The sequence below is a fragment of the Clarias gariepinus genome, chromosome 13 (assembly GCF_024256425.1).
Source record: "Clarias gariepinus isolate MV-2021 ecotype Netherlands chromosome 13, CGAR_prim_01v2, whole genome shotgun sequence".
In the NCBI taxonomy this organism is placed as follows: domain Eukaryota; kingdom Metazoa; phylum Chordata; class Actinopteri; order Siluriformes; family Clariidae; genus Clarias; species Clarias gariepinus.
Window position 1 is genome coordinate 14,467,647 of NC_071112.1, and position 19,170 is coordinate 14,486,816.

Here is a 19,170-nt window from a genome sequence, read left to right on the forward strand (position 1 = left end):
AAATAAAATGTGAAAATGACTATCCCAGTCAATATTTAGCTCTCATAATCTAACAGCCATTGCAGCATTATGGCTTCACTGGTCAAGAGCTACTTTGAGGCAGCATGCAGCTGTTGTCTAAATGTAAAACATTATTTGGCAATACTTTTTCTCAAGCTCAGCGTTTTATAAGGAATAGTGCTTGAATCCATCTCACATAGCAGCTGAGTGATGATCCAGTGCCTGCCCACACGCCAGCATGGGCTGCTATCAAACCATAGACATCTAGGGCCATAAAATCTATGTGTGTGTGTGTGTGTGTGTGTGACATGGTCCTAACACCATTAATTCTGTAAACCACAGAGCTAAAATAAAGGGGTGTCATACTATAAAGGGACACTTGATATTTTCGCCATATTATCTTAACACAAGGTTTGATAAGTTAAAGTGTATTAAAATGGTGTAGACACAAAACTCTCTTGGTGATTTATGTCTCTGGGCTAATTGCAGGGCAATTTTTAGTTCCGTTAATCCATTTTAAGAGGAACAGAGTTTGCAAAATTTTCAACAGACAACTTGTTGCACAAGATGCATCTGCACACTACATTTATGTTGTGGCTCAAACAGTTATGGCTCTGGGTTCCAGATTGAGGGCTCAAACCCCAGCACTGTTAAGCTTAAACATGATCCTTAACCCTACAGTATATGCCTGTGGGGTTTTGTATCCTGGCTGATCCCACACTCTGACCCTAGCTTCATAACTGGGATATGTGGAAAAAAAAAATTCAGTGTGCTATAATGTAAGATTCACAAACACTCTACTATCATCACTACTTCTTAATCCAGTATTTAGGGTCACGAAGGGCCTGGAGCCTATCCTAGGAGACTGCACAAGGCGGGGTACACCCTGGACAGAGTGCCAATCCATCGCAGGGCACACAGACACACACACACACACTCCAGGCAATTTTGAGAACACCAATTAACCTATCCTAAATGTCTTTGGACTGTGGGAGGAAACTGGAGTACCCGGAGGAAACCCACCAAGCACAGGGAGAACATGCAAACTCCATGCACACAGCTACCGTGCCACCTATAAGCTTACTCACATAGTAAAAACCTCACCCTGACTTTGTCCTGAGGCTATCTCAGTAACACTGGGCATGAGCCAGGAATATACCCTGGATGGATGACAAGCCATTTCCAGCATTTATACACAGGTGGCAACTGATCTTCATCAATATATCTACAGCACTGTCAAGCCTTGGGGAGATAGAGGGCAACTGGCAGTAGAACCTCAAGACAAACCTCAAGAACTTACATTAATGCAGAAGAAACAGGCACATCACCATTACACATCAGTAACCCAAGGTCAGGACTGACCACGGGACCCTGCAGAGTAAGTGCAGCAAATGCGTCCACCTCATGCCTACTCTGCTATTAAGAAAAAGAAAACGTTTCTAGTACCTTTGCAAATCATGCTAACTTTTTAATGGGACTTTAGGATAGTTGAGAAGATAGTCCGGGCCTCTCTTCCCTCCGTCATTGACAATTACACCACACACTGCATCCACAAATTTACCAGCATTTTGGATGATCCCATGCATTCTTCACAAAATTCTTGCATCAGCTGGCATCTGGGTAGTGATATCATATGCGGGCCCACATGGCCAGACTGCGTAACTGTGTTTCCTTGTATAAACCATTGTAGTGCTCAGTGTTCAGGAAATGGACTGACACCACCAACAAACACATGCATGCTAGCAAATACACAGAAATACTTAAAGCAAATGTTGCACGTTACTTTCTCAACTGCTACTGAAAGCAAAATACTATAACATATGTACCACCTGCAATAACGCTAATAACAAGCACTACACTTATAATATAACCCTTTTTTTATAATATGCTTTTTGTACAATACTTTACTCTCATTAGAACTGAGTTCTGTATTATACTTATTGTTGTCTACTATATGTAGTTCTGTACTATAGTATAGTTTAAATAAGCTATAATTAGTCTCAGCTGATTGTGTGGTTTTTTGTAGCATGCTGGTCCTCGGGTCCTGTACTACTGTATACCAGCTATGTCTTCGAAATGACAATAAAAATAAAAAAAAATGTCCTAGTTATGGTTGTGGTGGATTAAAAGCCTGTTCCCGGAACACTAGGCCTGAGGTGGTAATATAGCCACTGGTTTAGTTCCCAGGCCACCATGTACAGTAAATGCAATCACTTATTCACACCACTGGGTACTTTAGTCACCAATCCACCTACGTTTTGGAAGGTAGGAGGAAACTAGATACAGGGAGGACACATTGTAGGAATCTTCATACAAACATCATAATAACTATAACTCATTTAACACCACTTCCATTTCAACACATACTGTACTATTTCATCAGAGTTTGTTTATGCCATTACAAAGAACTGCACTTAACAGTTAGTAAGTCATGTGTGTCCTCAGTTATGTATAAATGGCTGTGCTGTGGCTAAAGGTTGTCTCTCCAACCAAGCAGAGCATATCAGATTTAATCAGCTTTAACCATGCATTCTCAGGAGATTTTTAAACAGCTGTTGTTTTGCTCCTGAGTGCTTGAACTGAAAAATGCAAGAAACTATAACCAGCCATTAATGCACTGAGTACATTTTTGTTTTTTTTTCCAAGCCAAGACAATGAATCCCAAAGTTAAAATTATTTATTCATTTATGAAACAATAAAACATTAATAAAAAGTTTGCATGATCACTTAAATATAAAGCTTCTTTTTTCTATGTTGCAGTTATTTTACATCATAATTTTAAAAGTTAAATAATATAGTACAAATTCTTTCTGAACCGTTATTAAACACAAAACAGAAACAATACAAATATGAAACTGGAATAATAAGCAGTTCTGTGTTCATATATCGTTGCTCTATTGGTAAACAAGGCTTTGTCACTCCATTTGATGACATGTTTAGGCAACCAGTAATATCATATAACAAATTTAGAAAGAAAAAAAAAGAAAAGGCTGGTGACATGTACATTCCTGTTAATCACATGACCATTGAGCAACAACGACATGAAGCTCCACCAAAGACAGGCCAATTAAATCCTGCATTTAGTAAGCTCACCTGTTATTTTGAAATGGGTGTGACATGAGAAGGCAGTGAAGCATATTCTTCACTTATTACAACATGGGAAACAACAACAAAAAAGCTGTCTACAAGGATTCTTCTTCTTATATTTCACAGCCTTCTTGATCTCCACTGTAGCTTTGCCTATAAACTCTTCTGCTGCACATACGTTAGCCTCAATGTTATCCACCATAGCCCCTTGCTGCTCTACCAGCAGAGCCAACTGAAAAAAGAGCTCATGAATGTCTCGAATGCGGCTCTCCAGTTCTAGAAGCTCCTTGTGGCGGTCCTCGATCTCGCTGAGTGCTGAACGAAAGGCTCGCTCATCTGTGACAAGGTTATCCGAGAAGACATTCCACTTTCCAGTCTCGATCATTTCTTCAATCTGATCCCCAGTCACCTCCTTGCCCATGATCTCCGTCTGTCGCTGGATTCGTATCTTGCAGTTTTCCCTTTGTGCCATCTCAGCCTCATTATACTCAGACATTGCACTATGGAAGGCACTGGTTAAAGAGTTGTACTGGGAGCGTACCATGCGGGTGAACGCGGAGTGGGCCCCTTGTTTCTCCTCCAGCTTTTTACACTGTCTCTCCATGTCCTGAAGCCTCGCATACAGCTTCTCTCCCTCAGCCTTGATGTTGCGTGCAATGGCATTGGAGTCCCGCTTGATGCTGCTGATGCGTCTGACTGAGGTGAGAAAACGGGTGTTCTGCTTGCCCAGCTTCTTCACCTCCATTCTGAGGTGAGCGATTTTTTTGTGCATAGCCTGGGCCTCCTTGAAAACATCGTCCATGGTGTCTTCACCCTCGAACACCATGGCATGGTGCTCCACTTCTCCATTGTCCAAGTCCTCCCCATTCTCCACAGATGGCTCCTCTTGGGATTGTTTAGATACAATATTATTCAGATCACACAGTCTATCCTTCATTTCTCCTTTATGATAAAGCAGAAACAAGAGCGTGTGGTTAGGCACAAACAAGAGCATGTGGTTAGTTAAACACACTGGCCCTAGATTTCCAATGTTATGCAATAGGGTCTTACTGAACTTAAACAGATGTTAGATGTACAGAATGCCTCAGCATGGTAAAACACGTAGACACATGACAATTCTGCTATTAACAATCCTTAAAAAATTCTATTCCAACCCTAATGCAAAACAATAGCTCCCCATAAGAAATTTATTTCAAATTCAAGATCGTATTAAAGATCGGGTTATATTTGGGGTGGAAAGGAATTCTGTATAAACGCAGATTTGAGTAAACAAACTGAAAGCAGAGCCGTCATGACATACCTTCTGAAATGAGAATAAGGGCCTCTTGCTAAAGCACTGCGTAGGAGTAATTCAGTAAAGAAACCCCCTGTCACACCAGTGGCCTTATGTCTTAAACATCACTTTTTCCGAGTAATGGAAATCACACAGTCATGATGCTTACTTCCTATAAGACCAAGTATAACTGAATAGAGAAGAGATGGGTGGGGACTTCCCTTTACTTAACATTTAGGAATTAGGACACAAAAATGAAATGCAATAAGTCTATTATTTGGATCTAAACACTTAACAAACACCTTTGTTTCACGAACATTATATATGTATTAAAATAATAAAAAGTATATATCTTAATTCTTTGAATATCTGTGATTGACACAGAAGTGGTTTAGATAATAAGCCTAAGTCTACTTGTTTAAAAGGGTATATCAGACCTTTTCCCCGCTCGACGTTGTAGTCTTTACATTTGTGCTGGAGTGAAAAGCGTCCTATAGGGGCAGTCTTGGAACAGGTGTTGGAGAACTAAACCATATTTCTCGTGTTTCGGTAAGCGACACACCAGCGACAGAAAAACATAAAACGCTGCAACTTGTTTAAAGGTAAATGAGACCAAACCCAAACCACCTGCTCGTCTAAAAGCCGAAGAAAAAAGAGTGTCGGATGAACCTACCTCACTTCATGCTCCGTGCACCAGCCAGAATATGCAGATATAACATTCAAATGATCGAAGTTTTTCCTCTTTGCTCTTCCTCCTCAGTCTCACATCGTTGCAGGAAATAGCAGCCAAGCGACTTAGTGGGAGTTACCGAAAGTGGCAGTGGTCGATTTATCTCTCAGCCTCGAGTCGCACTTCATCCACCCAGAGTTAGTCTTTAACATTAACATCAATCTAACCCCAGGGCATAAAACAGTCGAAACGCAAAAATAGTAACTAACAGCATCAGGACTTAAAAATAAAAAAACACAATATTCAAAAGATACGTGACAATTGGTTTTAATTAGAAGAGTTATAGTGCATTAAGTACGGGTTGCGAAATGTATTGCGTTTGCTGGGTTGCCAGATCCGTAATATAATATGTTTTTATTCTGTTCACTACACTATTCTAAATTAGACATTTATTGAGAATAGCACGTGCCGTGTATGGCGAATTTATCATTAAAAAACAATATTTAAAGATTTTTAAAAAGCGTATTATCACAAATCAGAAACCTGTAGTGAGTGAATGAATACTATTCAAGTTTAAACATTTGTTTGAGATATTAAACTACAATTGTATTATAAATGAGAAATGTAATAAATTGTAATGACGTGCTGCGTTTATTATTGTAATTACCAGCGTGGACTTTATCAATTGGCTCACGTGTGACATCGTTATAGTTTAGAAAAGTAAATAAGTCAATTTTATTACTTTAATCATATAAGTATATAGTTTAGAACGTACTGTAAGTATTTAAAAAATGTGGAAAGACCTGGCAACAAATTTATAATATTATACACTATGTCCATAAGATATAAAAAATTTACACAAACAAAAGAGAGAAAAGAACAAGCAATGTTACTCTACTTCAGTGGTTTCCTGCTTTACAGAATGGTAACTGCCTCATTTAAAAGTCCTAATAAATCTTAGACAATCGCCACCTGACAGGAACAAATCCACCCTGTTTGTAAATTCAATCTGTAAAGGTCCCGCTGCACAAACAGCAAAAAACTTTCACTGCTTCGCCACTTGATGGCAGTAGAGGTAATACCGGATTTTTTTGCTACTGAAATATTTTTCTGTGAATTTTCTGGAACTAAACTATTAATTATTACTAATAAATAAAACTACTAAATATAATAAATCCTTTATTGGCAGTAAATATACATAACAAGAGTAAAACTATTTTTAACAAATATTTGTTCATGTTATTTAAAATAACTTCTTCATAATCAAGGTCAATATGTCCTTATAAAGTATGTTTCATTTGGCATGTTTTTCAGAAACATTCCTGTCAATAATATTAATCCACCTGGTAGCTCCAGTGTCCTGGGTTTCATCATGAGCTTGTACCTGTGTAGAGTTTGTGGTGCCAGTTGATGCCTTAACCAACAGGAATTCTAGTGCTCAATGTGACTCTGAAGATTACACTGTCAGTATACAGTATTTGGTTTATTGTTATTTGTTTAGTGTAGTGTTTTTAAAAAGCTAGAGCTATATACAGCTGAATTCCAAATGCCTTCTCAGAAGAAATTTTGTTAGGTTTTCATTTTGAAGACATCTTCAAAGGATGAAAAACATGGAAAGGGTAAGAGAAGCATTCTACCAAGCTTGTGATTGCTTGGTTGACATGGCCATAAAAAGAATAGTGCTTATCTCCAGAATCCTATTGAACTTGTCACATGATCTTAATTCACAGTGCCTATGTGTTTTATATAAGTACCAATTGTTTACATGGGCCAAGACTTTTCCCCAGCTTTGTAGCGAATCAGCATGTTACAAAATCACACATGGTGTTGTATAGAGTCCTTGCCATTTCTTTAAATTTTTATGTTAAACAGTTCTGTTTTTACCATATCATATGTAAAACTTCTTAATCATCTTTTAACCAAAAAAAGAGGTTTTGTTAAACCATATGCAGTATTTCAAAAGATGTGGTTAAATTAAATATAATTATTTTATCACATGTATAGCAATATACAAAAAACATAAACAAACATGCAGCACATTTAATCATGTTGTAAATCATATGGGAAAGAGAAAAAACAAACATGTGGAAGTAAATTAATATAAAGAAGAAAAAAAAAACATAAAATTTGTGACCAAAAGACATGGTAGACATTCTTTATATGTTCTAATTCAAATGCATAAAAATTATAAAAACATAGTGACATGTCTAAGTACTTCTTGTTTAAATTTGATGTATAGGGTTAAGGGACTATTGTGGGAATAAAAGTAAATACTAGAACAGTTTCCAAGACGAATTTGTGCCAGCATAATGATGATGATGATGATGATACTACTACAACAACTACAACTACTAAAAAAAAAAATTCAAAAATTTTGAATACAAATTTTATTTGTCACATACACAGTCATACACAGTGCGACATGCAGTGAAATGCTTAGATAACTGCCCGTGACCTTAGAATAAAATACTATTAATAGGAAATAAATATGAAAAAAAAATCGAAGGCGAATTAAACTAAGAAAGAATAAAATAACTGTACAGTACAATATATACAATATAAGAAAAATATAGAAAAATGAGAAAAATTGCTGTACAATATAGAAATATAGAATTTATGGAATTCTTGTGTGGGAATGAAGTTGAATATAAATAGAAATGTCCAGAAATGTGCAAATATACCTGAAAGTGACATATTTAAAGTGACTATTACTACCACTACTACTACTTATAATAATAATAATAGACCTGAGTAAATGATCTGGCTGCTGAGCATGCAAATGATCCCCTAGTACGTTCAAAACCAGAAAAAGGAAACAATGTATCTTTTCATTCTTTTGATCTAGTGAGCTTACAGTGGAAGCAGTACTGTGTAAAAGGAATGCTTGTGGTAGTGTGTTAGAGTCTAGTGTATACAGTAGGTGTTACCGCGGCTCCCAGCAGAAGTTTGATGCAGTGTGCGGTGCTGCTGGTGTACTGAGGCGTGCCGCTGCTCTGTGCGTGTGATGGCGGGAGGAGGCTGCGCTCTACAAGCCTTCACAGCCCCTCAGCGGCATCACTCAGGATAGCTGTTCTAGCTTAGTCAGCGGGACACGGGGGATTTCGTGCCGCTTTGGAAGATGGGAGAGACATTATCCGTGGAGCAGGACAGCAGATATGAGGAGGACGATGAGGAGCTGTATTTAGGACAGGATGAGGTACTAGAGGACAGCGATGAAGACAAGGTACAAATCATACACATCAGTTCGAGCCTTTATTTAAGCCGTTTCCAAACCGAGAAAAGTGTAAGAGTGACTATACAGTACATGATAAGAAATAAACTGCTGTTGGTGTGTATTGGGGGTGAAAACTGCGGGGAACTTTTAGTGTTTTGCTGCTGCACTGCAGTGGACAGTGTTATGATGATGCTAGATGCTCACTGTAAGCTATAGTGCCAGTGCCTACGGAAGAAAACTTCATGATGGGGTCCCAGGCTGACCGGGTTATCTGGGGCAAACAATAAACAAACACTTTTTGAAAGATTGCAATGACAACCACTAAAAAAAATTTTTTTAAAAAGCCTCTGTAGTAGAATTTCACTCTTATTGGCAGTTTTACCATCTTGTGGCAGTGTTAAGCTATTATTAGTTCAGGGTATCAAACACATAATACATAAGTAAAGGCTATATAAATATAATACATGAATACAAAATAACAAACACATAACCAAGACAACAGTGCAGTGCAGTTAATAATGTTTTACTTATTATTACAATATTCATTTTTAAGAGTATCTAAAAATACCTACATATATATATATGTGTGTGTGTGTGTGTGTATATACAGTATGTGTACATACCTACAGTATGTGTATGTAGTGTATCAGCCACAACACATAAACCATATGCCTAATATTGTGTATTATACTTATAAACCATATACCTAATATTGTGTATTATACTAACCCTTGCCAAAACATCTCTGACCCATTGAGGCGTCAACTCCACAAAACATCTAATGGTGTTCACCCCGAAACATTAGCACCTGGGGGGGGGGGTTGTTTATCAGTTTTCTCAAACCATAACAAAAAAAATTGTCTTATTTTGTTAAATTTGTGCTCATTATCATGCTAAAAGATGCCAGTAACATTAAGAAATAACGTGAATGGGTGTGTTCATTCTGCAGCATGGTTTAGGTACAGTAGGTGGTACAAGGCAAAACATTGCCCAGAGCATCACATTGTCTTGTACTTCTTTCCATAGTGCATCCTGGTGCTATCTGTTTCCCATGTGGTCTACACAGATACACACCTGGCCAAAACAGTATTTAAAAGAAAACTTGATTCATCATACCAGGCCATCTTCTCCTATTACTCCATGATGCAGTCCTAATGCTCAAAGCATTCTCAGAGCCACTTGGATCCTTATACTTGTCTATTTTTATTGCTTCTAACATATCAAGTAAAAGAACTAACTGTTCACACAGTGCTTAATATTACCCCTTGACAGGAGCCATTGTGATGTGATCACTCACTCAATCACTTATCTTCTATTCTGCTTTATCTGGTATTCAGGTACGAGGCAGGGTATACCCTGGACAGGGTGCCAATCCATTGCAGGGCACACACACATGCACACGCTCTCATTCTCATTTATAAACTACAGGCAATTTGAAAATGCCAATTAGCCTAAACTGCATATCTTTGGATATCTTTAGACTGTGGGAGGAATCTGGAGCACCCGGAGGAAACCCAACAAGCAAGGCGAGAAGATGCAAACTCCATGCACACAGAGATGGGTATAGAGCCTGGCCGGAAATCGAACCCGGACCCTGGAGGTGCAAGGCGACAGTGCTAACCACTACACCACCGTTAATATTATGGCCTACTTACTGTATGCAGAAGACAAGCTAAAATGCAGTGCTATATTCATTTCACTGGAAATATAGAATTACTACCAGCTACTCTCCAAATAGCATCTGCATCGATTTCCCACATTAAAAATGAAATCTGCAACAGTGGAACAGGATATGTTATACGTTAGATCTTAAGGTCTTTAAAAATTTAAGTAATAAAAGTAAAGTATTATTTAGTAGCAAATGCTGTAATATTGGGTATTTGACTGTTACAATTAAACGGAAAAAAAAAGACTTTTTACCTTTTTTCCTGACCTTATGCATTCATATATTATTACTTATATGTTAGAATTATAGCTTTCCTCTCCAAACTGAATTAATAGGGCCTTCAGAAAATTGGCTAAATAAACTCACGTTGAACATTCCTATACACACACCCTAACTACACAAATAGATAAATTACTTTTTAATGTATTTGAGGAGCAGTTTCCCAATTAGGAAGACCTACGAATTTCAAAAAAGTGTGACATTTTAAATTCTACAAAGACAATTGTGATATTCATGTGTAATCATGAAAAGGGAAGAAATATATCTTGGGTAGTTCAGTGGGCGCAGCACAGTGATATAGTGGTTAGCACTGTGGCCTCGCACCTCCAGCGTCAAGGGTTCAATTCCCACCTTCAGTGTGTGGCGTTTGCATGTTTTCCCCCTGCTGGGTATTCTCATTAAAGTGTAAAATATATGTATGTGTATATTTTATTTATTTAATCAGCCATGTATTCATAACCCACTATGCAATATAAAGTGTAGATAAAAAATACTTTTACCATTAGAGACAATGGGCAAGTACATTCATGTTTTCCTTTTCATTTTTCTTTCACTGTTGGTACTGTAGTACTATCATGTGGCAGTTGTTCCCCTTCATGACTTATGTTACTGTAAATATTTTCACTTTTGGTCTGTGGATGGTAGAACACTTTATATTTATATGTTTGTCTTTATATGCTTTACCATATAACTAGTTGACACAGACAAGTGAGCAAATCTCAAGCCACAGTGAAACAGCAGAAAGCCAGACTGATGAGCTGAACAGTCAATCCGAGGAGAGAGACCTTGTTGACGGTGAGTATATTCTTTAAACATCTCTTCATTTATAAATATATGAAAACTAATTTAGCAATGTAGTATTACACTTGGGTCTATATTAAACCTCATGGTGTAATTTACCACAATTGACAATTTATATTATTTCAGGGGGGTCTGGATTTGTGACACTGGAAGAAGATGATTCTGAAACAACTGACAATCCTCAAGAAGAAGATTTTTCTCAAGCAAGCAATGACAACATTAGCAAGCAATTGAATAATGCAGATGACATAATAGCAAAAGAGGTAAATGAGGCCAACAATGAAGTCAATGAAAATGAACTTGGATTCAAAAAAATTTTCAGATTTGGTGGATTTAAGTTCACTCTAAAAAAAGACATGGTTGAGAAGAATGGTGCAGACAAGCTAAACAGAAACGAGCAGGACAGACATGCTTCAGGTTCATCAGAGGACTCTTGGGACACTGTAGATGTGAATCCCGTCAGCACAAATGAACAGGACGCAGAAGAGATAAAGAATGAAAGAATTGCAGCTGGTGCAAGTGCTGATTCTCATGAGACACACTATAAAGTAAAAGTGGGTAAAATTTCTGAACACAGAGAAGAAGCCTCAGACAGAAGAATGATGGAGGATGTTCCTGAATTTGAGGAACCCATGTCCCCACTTAAACGATTTTTCTCACAGGGAATGTTGGGTAGTTTGAGAAAGAAGAAAAAAGAGGATGAGAGACCAAAAGAGAGTGAAGAGAAACTCAAAAGCTTGAACAAACTGGTTGATAGAGAAACTTTGAAAGAAGACACCACATGCACATGCCTTGAAATCTCTAATGGAACATTTGATAAGGATATACAGCTGTATAATAAAGATGAGAGCAAACCTACAGCAGCAGGAGACATAATGAACTCCATAGAACAAGATAAAGTGCAAGCAAGTCCATTTAAGAGGCTCTTTAGGAAACTTTCCACTAGGAGAAAGAGTGAAACAACCTTACTTGAGCCTGGAGAAAATATCACTGAAAATCCTCAATTATCTACAGATTTAATTATGTCCCAAAAGGAGCAAGAAACAAGTTTGGTCAAAACACAGTCTGTTGATGAGATGATGGACACAAGCCATGAAGAGTCAAAAAAAAAGTCAGACTCGACCGTTTCCTGGGAAAACCTGATATGTGTCAGGTCTGCCAAGACAAGAGCAAGAAAAACATCTGACTCTGAGGATGAAACACATGATAAAGGAGAGGTGCTTAAACAAACAACTGAATCACCCTTTGAAAGTTCAACTGACGGTGACCACCTTACATCATCCAATGAACAAAGCGGAAATCCTGCAGAAGAAGACAGTGGATCCACGTGGAAGTCTTTTAAAAAGTTGGTAACTCCAAAAAGAAAAAGCAGAATGGAAGAAAGTAGTTCAGTTGAGCAGATGCAGTCCGACACTGAGATATCTAAAGATGAGTCTTCATGTTCCTTACGGAAGCTTATATCAGGGCGTAAAAAAATTAAGCCGGATGGACAGCAAGAAAACATGTCATCTGATGAAGGCAGTAAAGGTACAGTGACAGACATTGAAGATGATGAAACACCAAGTGTTGTACCACTTTCTGAATATGAAATAGCTAAACCTGAAATCCTGAACCTGATGACTGATGGAACAACTGAATGTAAAGAAGAAAAAGAGGTGCAACTCATAGACGAAGAGGACGAACCGAAACAAATGGAATGTTTATATAATGTCAGACCTTTATGCTTTGATGTTGGGCCATCGGTTCTACCTATTCCTACGGAATATATTGAAGAATTGACAGAATTCATAAGCAAACATCAGCAACTTAGTGACATTCCAGAGGAAGGAATCATTGAAGAAAGTGTTGCAACTCCATTATCCTATGTTGAGTGGAGAACTCAAGATGACACCTTAGCTGATGATATAGTAGATATGACAGCTGATGCAGTCACGGCTCCCGAACAGGCATCTGAAAACACTGAGGATGAAACAACTGAAATGGTGTCAGCGCTTTCCCAACTATCAGAGTCCCCCAAAACATCAGGAAATGTAACACCAATATCACCTATGAGAGAATCTGACACAATCTTTCAGGAAGTTGTGGAGTCCTTCAACCTGGTTCCACATGTTCTGTCGTTCACTACAAATAATGAAGTCCCTGAGGCTCTGGCGGTGTCTGTCTCTCAATTTATTGTTGAATCATCAACAACAACTGAAACAAAACTACTAATGACCCATAAAAAAGATGAAGCTACATCCGTCTGCATTGGCATTGTTTCTCAGGAAATTAGAGCTGCTGAAGTTGTTCTTCCATTGCCCTTATTTGAAGGAATATCAGAAACCACTTGTGCTGTGCCGACAGAATTTGCCTCTGCGGATTTAGCAAACGAATCTGAAGCAGCGGGAGTAGCACTTGACAATGTCTATGAAGCTAAAATCAAAGAAATCAAATCTATGCTACATGAAGTGCTTTTGCTTGATGAACAAAGCACAATTCTTGCTGAAACTGCAAGAAAATCGAAGCAACATTGTATCATGGTTAAAAACATTCAGGAAGAAGCTTCTCCTGTGGTACAGATGGAAGCTGTGGATTCAAAAGAATTGTTAAATGGAATGCGTGAATTAACACCAGTTCATGCTGCAGTGCATGGTGAAACTGAATATGAGGAGCAGAATATTACACTGGATTTAGGTCTATTCCAACCAGTTTTAGAAGAACCTGTACCTGTATATGAACAGCTCATAGAACACACTAAAAAAGCTTTTGAAGTACAATACAGACTTCCAGATGTTGAATCATCAGCTGATGATGTTGAGCAGTGCAGTCTAGTTTCAGTACCTGGCCCTGTAGCAGTCAGCGTTGTAAAATCAGTACTTGACAGCTCCTTAAATGAAGTTTCAAAAATTACAGAGGACAAACATTTTCAAGTCGATGAAGTGGGTAAGTCTGTAGTGCACAATGTTGCAGAATCAGATCTTTCTATGAGTCAAGCTTCAGAAATAATAGAGGATATGACTGGAGTTTTTGCATCAAATGTGAGATGTTCAGAGACTACAGCAGCAATTAACAATGCTAACCCTATATCAGATTCTTTAAAGACTGAAATGGATTTGGAATATGACATTCAAATGAAAAATGACCCTTCACAGCTTTCCGTAGATAGTCCTATTATCCGAGTTAAAGTGAGCAATACTGAATCACAAACAGCAAAGGAAAATGCTGTGGTATCACTTCCCCTTGGCACCCAATTAGATACATCTGAAGTTTTTAAAAATATAGAGATGGATGGAGAAGAAGAAAAAGCAGAACAAAAGTTTAAACATACAGCTGCAGAAACAATTGAGGAAGTTGTTAATGAAAAGATTGTTTGCACATTCAAAGTACAAAACTTTTCAGAAATTTTAGATGAACGAGCAAAAAAAAGAGAATGTAAAGAAAGTGAATTGAGTGCATTTGTCAGAGAAAGAACTTTACCTCTTGCAACTACTAATGATCAAAATGCGAATAAAGAGCCACAAGATATGCCCAAGGTTATGCTGTGGCTAGAAACTGACACACCGCATGTAGACGACTGCAAGAGAAAACAAACTGCAGGTAATGAAATATGCATGCTCACACTTAATATAACTGAAACAGGAGAGGCGACCAAGGAGCCACCTGCCACCTCTCAGCAAGTAGCAGAGAATGGAATCCAACCACCAACATCTGACAATTCAAAGCAAGTTTCACAAGCAACATTTTCCAAAGTGATTGAAGATACACAAACTACAGCTGTATCTCCAGAGTCTATGAAAGAAAAATCAGCAAAAATAGAGGCAGTTATTAGACCATGTGTGAATAATAAATCTGCCAAACTTTTAGCGGATGAGCAAGAATATTATTATGAAACAGCAAGCCCTGAAGTTAACTCAGGTGAGCCACAAAAAGTAATTTCACCATCAAAATCAGAAAAGATTCAAACTACTAAGTCAAAATTTACATTTGAAGAAGAAACAGGAGAGGAGTTATATAAACCTGACCAACCAATACCAAATCTACAGTGCCTTAATAGCATGGACAGAGTAGGGTCATTGGAAGAGGTTAAAATACAGTGTGTGGATGATCAATCTGTACTTAACACCAAAAAGCAACTACTATCCTTGCAACCAGGACAGCGTCAACCATCTGAATTATGTTTTCAACCTTATGAGGAAAGTAGCCAAATAACTGCTGAAATTACTGCAGAATTTTTATCAGATGTATATAAAGAAATAACAGAAGTGGAATGTAAAATATCTGACCAAACAGTAGAAGCAAGACAGTGCTTAAAGGGTGTCAGGGGAGTACCAGTTATTACAACAGGGTATGTAACTGAAATACTTTTTAAAGATAAAGCTGAAGACACAGAAAGTTTTGCCGCATCCAAATCTGAAGGGTCTGCAAATGTAATGGATGTAATAGAAGCTAATAGTTACAAAGTATCCGTTGATGTTCAAAGTGAACATAAGGCTGCGATGACTGTGGGCTCTGAACAGAACCATGTCTCTCCAGATGTGTCTGAACAAGACATAGTATCAGAAATAGACATAGCAAATATACCTGTAGCAGGTGCTGAAACCCAAGAAGGAAAAAACCATAACCATCTCCATAAAGATCAAACAGTAGTCATAGAATCACCAATTGTGCCTGAAAATAAAACTGAGATCTTGAAAAAAATGATAAATGGATTCAAAGGAGAGACACTTGAGGTGAGTGAATCAAAGGCAGATATATCAGAAGTTGAGGCAAAAACATCTGTAGTGGGCTCACTGGTAACAAAGCTTGAAGAAGAAAAACCATTGACAGGAAAATCTGTTACTTTAGAAGCCCTTGCTTTGACATCGGTAACGAACACATTTCAGTCAGATTTAACAGTTAACGAACCAGATGGTTCTACAGGCATCACAATACGAGAAACTCCTATTGGAGTCTCAGGAATACAGACAGCAACAATATTATCTTTAGCACAAACAGCAGCACTTTCAAACATCAAGAGACCTGTTATAGCTGAGGTGACAGAACCAAAATTAGAAATGCTTATGGCAAAGAAGGCAAAATCATACACATCAGCAGTCCCTGCAGTTAAAGTACAAACAACTGAGACTTCGGCCTCTGAAACAGAAACATCAGTAGAAACATATGTGGAAAAGAAGGTTGAAGCACGAGGCTCTGTTGTGACATCAATACAAGAAGACACTAATATGGGCTTCTCAGTTTTGACCACCATGGACAGTAAAACAAAGCTAGAAACAGTGATCCCTGTGGGACAAACGATAATAGACGTCCCAGCAATTCAAAAGCCAACATTACCAATGGCCCCAGAGGTTCAAACACAAGTAATAGTTCAAGCAGAGGTCCAAAGACCAACAGTTATCCCCATGGTGGAAATAATGGCAGTTAACAGCACAGGAGAAGATGAGGAAATCCCATTTACTGGTCCAGAGGTTAAGGAAAGACACTGTGATGCACAAACTGCAGTTAAGTCTGAATTGAAACAACCAGCAATGACTGAGATTGAATTAAAAGTAACAAACATGATTGAACATGTAAGACAGGATGTAGAAAAGACAACAAATCTCAAAGAAGACACTAAAAGCCCTGAAGAAAAGAGTGGAAGATTAAAAGAGTTTTCTGTTGAATCCCGACCAGGACCTGATGATGTATGGGAGGATGCTCTTGATGATTTTATTGATGATCAGTGTTCCAGGACTGAAGCAAGTGGTAGTGCACAAGATACATCCATGTGTCATGGAGACAAGTGAATCTCGTAAGTGGTGTATAACTTCAAAGTAATAAAAGACAAACAATAATCGTTTTAAAGTTAAAAGTATTTTTTGGATAATACAACATTGGATGTTTTTATTATAGGTTTGAATGAATGCTATTAAAGGAGGAAGAGTCTTCCAACAGTCTTTGGAAACATCCAAGGGCCATCAAAGGGTTGTGTCCCCTCAATGAATACAGTACCTGACTAAGCTAAAATTGAATGAAATGTTATTGTACATGTATGTAAGCAATAATGTAGCAGAAGAAAGACCAAACAGGTTGAATTTAATTTAGCAAAGCCATAATACAACTTATTATTTCTTTATATAATATTTTGTCAATACTTTTTAAGTTGTGCCTTTAACTACTCGATATACAGTAAAACACTCTTAATTTATCAGGTAGATCAAGTCTAGAGACCGCAGTGTGAAAGCACCCCAAGTTGAAAATGTAGATGTCATTGTGTGAGCATCATAAATACATGGAATAGCTACCGCGTACATTGCTTTACAATCATATACATCAAAACCACACTAAAGTAAATATAATCCTGTCACCAAAGCAATATTTTCAATTGTACAGTCTGTCTAGCTAACCTTTTCCTGGAAGTATAATACCTTTTGGTTCAAGATTACTTTTCAATTTATCAAATGAGTTATCTTTAAATGTGCAATTTTTCTCCTTGTGAAATCTGGATTGCATACGAACTACATGCAAAAAAGTCAGTCCTTATTTAAAAAAAATTGTTTTGCTATTCTTTGTGGATAATTTTTTGACAGTATAAAGTGAATCCAAGTAGTCTGTATTTTTATCTGAAGGGATTATAGGACTTTTAAGTGCTACATTTTGCACTACTAATTTGATAAACATTTATAGACTAACTTATTTATGATAACATATGTTAGGAGATTAAAACGATATGCTTTTTTTGTTGTAATTAATAATTAAAGTTTAATTATATTGTTTATAATCAACAAGTACATTGAAATTGTTATATATATATACTGCCGCAGTATTTGAAGCAGCCAGGGTCAGAGCACAGACTCTGCCAGGATGCAGTGCCCCTGGAGCAGACAGGGTTAAAGGCCTTGCTCAAGTTATCAACAGGGGCAACTTGGCAGTGCTAGGGCTTGAACCCCAGACCTTCCGATCAGTAACCCACCGCCTTAGCCACTTGAGCAACCACTACACTTCAGCACCTTTAACAACTGACCTGCTTTTGGCAGTGACATGAAGTTATCTAGCGTAGAGGGGCAAACCTCAGAGGGGCTGCAAAATGCAACATTCATGCACTGCATTCTAGATGGGAAAAAAATGCCTCTTCTCTGCCACCTACCATCATGCTCTGCTTATTTAACATGTGTGTATGTGTGTTGAGCAGCAGACATGAGACCTCAAGTTTTTCCATCCGGTGCTTATTATCACATCGCTGTCAGCATGTCAAGGGGCTGGTAGGAAAAGCAATGTGGGCTACACTCCATTAATTGACATTTCTAACTTAAGCAAATCCCACAGTGATGACAGGTGTAATCATTCCTAAAAGAAGCATTGGATAGTATTGGATATATTACTATATTTATGGATGATAACTTCAGTGATTAATATAGTTCAATTGGCAAGAAGATATTGAACTCTAACTGAAGCAATGAGTAGCTTCTTATTTCTTAAACAACAATGTCAGAAGAAATATCCTTTGGTCGTGGCAAAGATGTTACTCAAATTATCGGCCTGCTCCAAGAAAAGAAAACAATCAAGGAGATTGCTGAAACTGTAAAATTGAGTTAAGAACTGCCTTAAGAAAACCATCTAGCAGTTAGACTAATTGGGAAAAGGGAGATCATAAAGAATGGACTGTGGAGCATTGGTAAAGTGTCATGTGGTCTGACGAGTCTGGATTTGAGTGATCGGCACATCAGGATAATAAGTGAGGTAGCTAAATTGATGCACCCATCATGCCTAGTGCGGCCTGTTTGGCCAGTGTTATGATCTGGGATTGCTTTTTTTTTTTGGTCAGGTCTAGGTTCAGCAATGTTATATCCCCAAAGAATTAGGTCAGCTAACTGCCTGAATATACTGAATGACAAGGTTTTTCCTTTAATGGATTTATTCCCAGATGCACAGGCATATTCAAAGATGACACAATGCCAGAATTCATCAGGCTCAAATGGTGCAAGAGTGGTTCAGGAAGCATGAGACACCATTTTCACTCGTAGTCCAGATCTTAACCCTATTGAGAATCTTTAGGATGTGCTGGAGAATGCTTTGCACAGTGGTCTAACTCTTCCATCAACAATGAAAGATGAATGCGACTCTGGGCAGAAATAAATGCTGTGACATTGCAAAAGCTTATCAAAATGATACCACAGTGAATGGATGCTGTAATCAAAGCCAAGAAAAGAAATACTAGTATGTGT

General features: G+C 37.8%; 2 protein-coding genes across 4 annotated transcripts; one reads left to right on the top strand and one right to left on the bottom strand.

Annotated features, from left to right (window-relative positions):
• Positions 1–2,661: 2,661 nt before the first annotated feature.
• Positions 2,662–5,247, bottom strand: stx11a (syntaxin 11a). 3 transcript variants are annotated; one of them, XM_053509358.1, is made up of 3 exons: positions 4,798–5,015; positions 4,388–4,550; positions 2,662–4,029 (listed from the first exon to the last, which is right to left on the bottom strand). In XM_053509358.1, exon 3 carries the CDS (start codon positions 4,022–4,024, stop codon positions 3,143–3,145), a length of 882 nt encoding a protein of 293 aa, XP_053365333.1. In that variant the 5' UTR covers positions 4,025–4,029; positions 4,388–4,550; positions 4,798–5,015; the 3' UTR covers positions 2,662–3,142. The 3 variants fall into 3 exon arrangements, with proteins under 3 accessions (XP_053365333.1, XP_053365331.1, XP_053365332.1); XM_053509356.1 differs by lacking the exons at positions 4,388–4,550; positions 4,798–5,015 and adding an exon at positions 5,034–5,247; XM_053509357.1 differs by lacking the exon at positions 4,388–4,550.
• Positions 5,248–8,148: 2,901 nt separating this feature from the next.
• akap12a (A kinase (PRKA) anchor protein 12a) lies at positions 8,149–17,330 on the top strand. Its single transcript, XM_053510144.1, has 5 exons — positions 8,149–8,253; positions 10,885–10,984; positions 11,117–13,885; positions 13,988–16,757; positions 16,859–17,330. Exons 1-4 carry the CDS (start codon positions 8,149–8,151, stop codon positions 16,750–16,752), a joined length of 5,739 nt encoding a protein of 1,912 aa, XP_053366119.1. The 3' UTR covers positions 16,753–16,757; positions 16,859–17,330.
• The last annotated feature ends 1,840 nt before the right edge of the window (positions 17,331–19,170 follow it).